The sequence below is a fragment of the Empidonax traillii genome, unplaced genomic scaffold (assembly GCF_003031625.1).
Source record: "Empidonax traillii isolate 1590-97213 ecotype Southwest subspecies unplaced genomic scaffold, ASM303162v1 scaffold5907:size6875, whole genome shotgun sequence".
NCBI lineage: Eukaryota > Metazoa > Chordata > Aves > Passeriformes > Tyrannidae > Empidonax > Empidonax traillii.
The window spans coordinates 1-2,532 of record NW_020961100.1 but is presented as its reverse complement, the minus strand read 5'-3'; the positions used below and the strand labels follow the sequence as shown (position 1 = coordinate 2,532).

The following is a 2,532-nucleotide window of genomic DNA, read 5'->3' as shown; positions in this document are numbered from 1 at the left end:
GTGGCGGGGGGGACTCGGGGGGCGACCCCGGCGTCGTGGGCGGGGGGGACTCCGGGCGGTGGCGCTTGGCGTGCCGGCTCAGCGCCGCCGCCGTCTTGCACACCTTGGCGCAGCGGGCGCAGGCGAAGCGCAGCGACGGCCGCCGCCCCACCCGGGGGGCTCCGCCGGGGGGACCCCCGCCCGCGCCCCCCGAGGCCGCCGCCGCCGCCGCCGGCGTCACTGCGGCGGTGGTGTCATCGTGGTGTCCCCGCTGGTGCTTGCGCAGCTTCCGCAGCGCCGAGAAGCTCTTCCCGCACACGCGGCACGGGTGGAGCCGCTCGCGGCGCCGCGAGTCGCCGCCGCCGCCCTCCTCGGTGTCACCGGCGCCGCCAGCACCGTCCCCGTCCCCCTCGGGCGGCGCCCAGCGCAGCGAGCGCAGCTTGCGGCGCCAGCGCGGCTTCTTCTTCGCCTTCGCCACGCTGGGGGTGCCGCCCGCCTTGCGCTTGGGCTTGTAGGAGTAGTAGGGCCGCCACAGCCGGTCCTCAGCGTCGCTGTCGTCACGGGTGGCGGCGGTTGTGGCGGTTGTGGCGGTGGTGGTGGCGGGCGAGGCGTCACCGGCGTCGCCGCGCAGGTCGTTGCCGGAGATGCGGCGCTTCACGATGGCCTCCTCGCCGATGCGCACCGTGATCTGGCACAGCCCCTCGCCCGCCGAGCCCGCGTAGGCCGGCTTGGCCACGTAGGTCATGGTGCGGCCGCCGCCCCCGGCGGTGCCGCCCGTGCCGCCCCCGGTGCCGCCCGCGGGGGTCCCGGCGTTGGGGGCGGCCGTCCTGGCGGTGTCGGTGTCGGTGCCGTCGCCGGCGCCCGCCTCGGCCGCCGCGGCCGCCGCGCGCTGGGCCTCGATGTAGTCGCGCAGCACCTGCTTCTTCATGGGCACCGCGGGCGCCGCGGGCGCCGCCGGCACCTCGGGCACGCCCGGCGCCTCCTCGGCCGCCCGCCCGTTGTAGGCGATGACGGAGGCGGCGGCGCCGCTGCTGCGCACGATGACGGAGGGCGCGGCGCGGCCGTAGGCGATCACCGACGCCGGCTCGGGCCGCGGCGCCGGGAAGGCCTCGCCGGGCGCCGGGGCGGCCGCGGGGGAGTCGCCCACGGGCGCGCCGGGGGGCAGCAGGACCCCCCCCGCCCCGTCCGCCACCGCGCCCTGGCTGTAGGTCTTGTAGGGCCGCTTGTGCGCCCGCATGGGCAGCAGGCGGTAGAGCTTGAGCGCGTTGAGCTTGGGCCGGTAGCCACCGTTGGGCGTCTTCTCGGAGGCGATGAGCCCCGGGCTGATGCCGTGGAAGGCTTTTTGGTGCGTCTTGAGGTTGTAGTAGGTGACGAAGGTGTCCCAGCAGAAGATGCACTGGTAGCGGCGCTCGCCCGTGTGCCACACCTCGTGCTTGGTGCGGTACTCGGCCAGCGCGAACACCTTGTCGCAGTAGCGGCACGGGTACTTGCGGCGCCACGAGTGGACGTTGGCGTGGCGCTTCAGGCTGGACAGCGTCATGTAGGAGCGGTGGCACACCCCGCACAGGTACAGCACCTGCCCGTCCACCACCTTCACCACCGGCTCCTGCTCGGGGCCCGGCTCCAGCGCCCGGTGCCGCAGCAGCAGCGCCTTCTTGGCCGCCTTGGGCGCCGGCGAGGCGGCCACGCCGGCGCCGGCGGGCGTGGTCGTGGTGGTTGTGGTCGTGGTGGTGGCGGCGGCGGCGGCGGCGTTGGCGGCGGCGTCCCCGTCCCCGTCCCCGTCACGACAGCCGACCTCGTGCGTCTGCAGGCGCTTGACGTGGATGAAGCTCTTGCCGCAGTGGCGGCAGGCCAGGCCGCGGCGCCCGCGGTGCAGCTTGGCGTGGAAGGCCAGCGCGGCCGCCGAGCTGAAGCCGCGCCCGCACAGCCCGCAGCGCAGCCCGGGCGACACCGGCGACACCGGCGAGGCCGGCGACACCGGCGAGGGCGAGGACGGTGCCGCCGTGGCCGTGTCCCCGCCCGCCGCCGCCGCCGTCTCGCCGGGCCGCGCCGGGCAGGTGAGGTCCACGGGGGCGGCGGCGGGCGCGCGGGGGTCCCCCACGGCGGGGGGAGGCGGCGGCGGCGGAGGGGCCCACGTGCCGTTGGCGTCCCGGGGCGGCGCCGCCTCCAGCCCCTGCAGCGAGGGGATGCCCAGGCGCCGGCCCACGGCCCCCAGCGCCCGCGCGGCCGCCGGCGACGGCACCGCCAGGCGCGAGTTGTAGATGAAGTTGAGCACGTCGGAGAAGACGCCGGCCTGCACGCCCGGCAGCTCCAGCACCTGGGCGGGCGAGGGGCAGGCGGGCTCCTGCGCCAGGGCGCGCTTGAAGAAGGGGCTGGAGGCGGCCAGGACGTTCTTATGGGCGCGGAACTTGGTGTCCTCGGCGATGATGGTGACGTCGCAGAACTGGCCCCGCAGCCGCTGCTCGTTCAGCTCCAGCAGCAGCGCCCGGCAGTGCCCGGCGTCCGACACCTCCACGACCGGAGCCATCCCCGCGCGGGCCACCTGCGGGGGGG

At 77.1% G+C, this 2,532-nt stretch overlaps 1 protein-coding gene across 1 annotated transcript in view; it reads right to left on the bottom strand.

Moving 5' to 3' along the window:
- ZBTB4 (zinc finger and BTB domain containing 4) overlaps positions 1-2,526 on the bottom strand; it is a 5,253-nt gene extending 2,727 nt beyond the window's left edge. Inside the window, exon 1 of the mRNA XM_027911061.1 lies at positions 27-2,526. Coding sequence (XP_027766862.1) covers positions 27-2,506 — 2,480 coding nt within the window. The 5' untranslated portion in view covers positions 2,507-2,526. The remainder of the gene's footprint in view (positions 1-26) is intronic.
- Between the last annotated feature and the right edge of the window lie 6 nt (positions 2,527-2,532).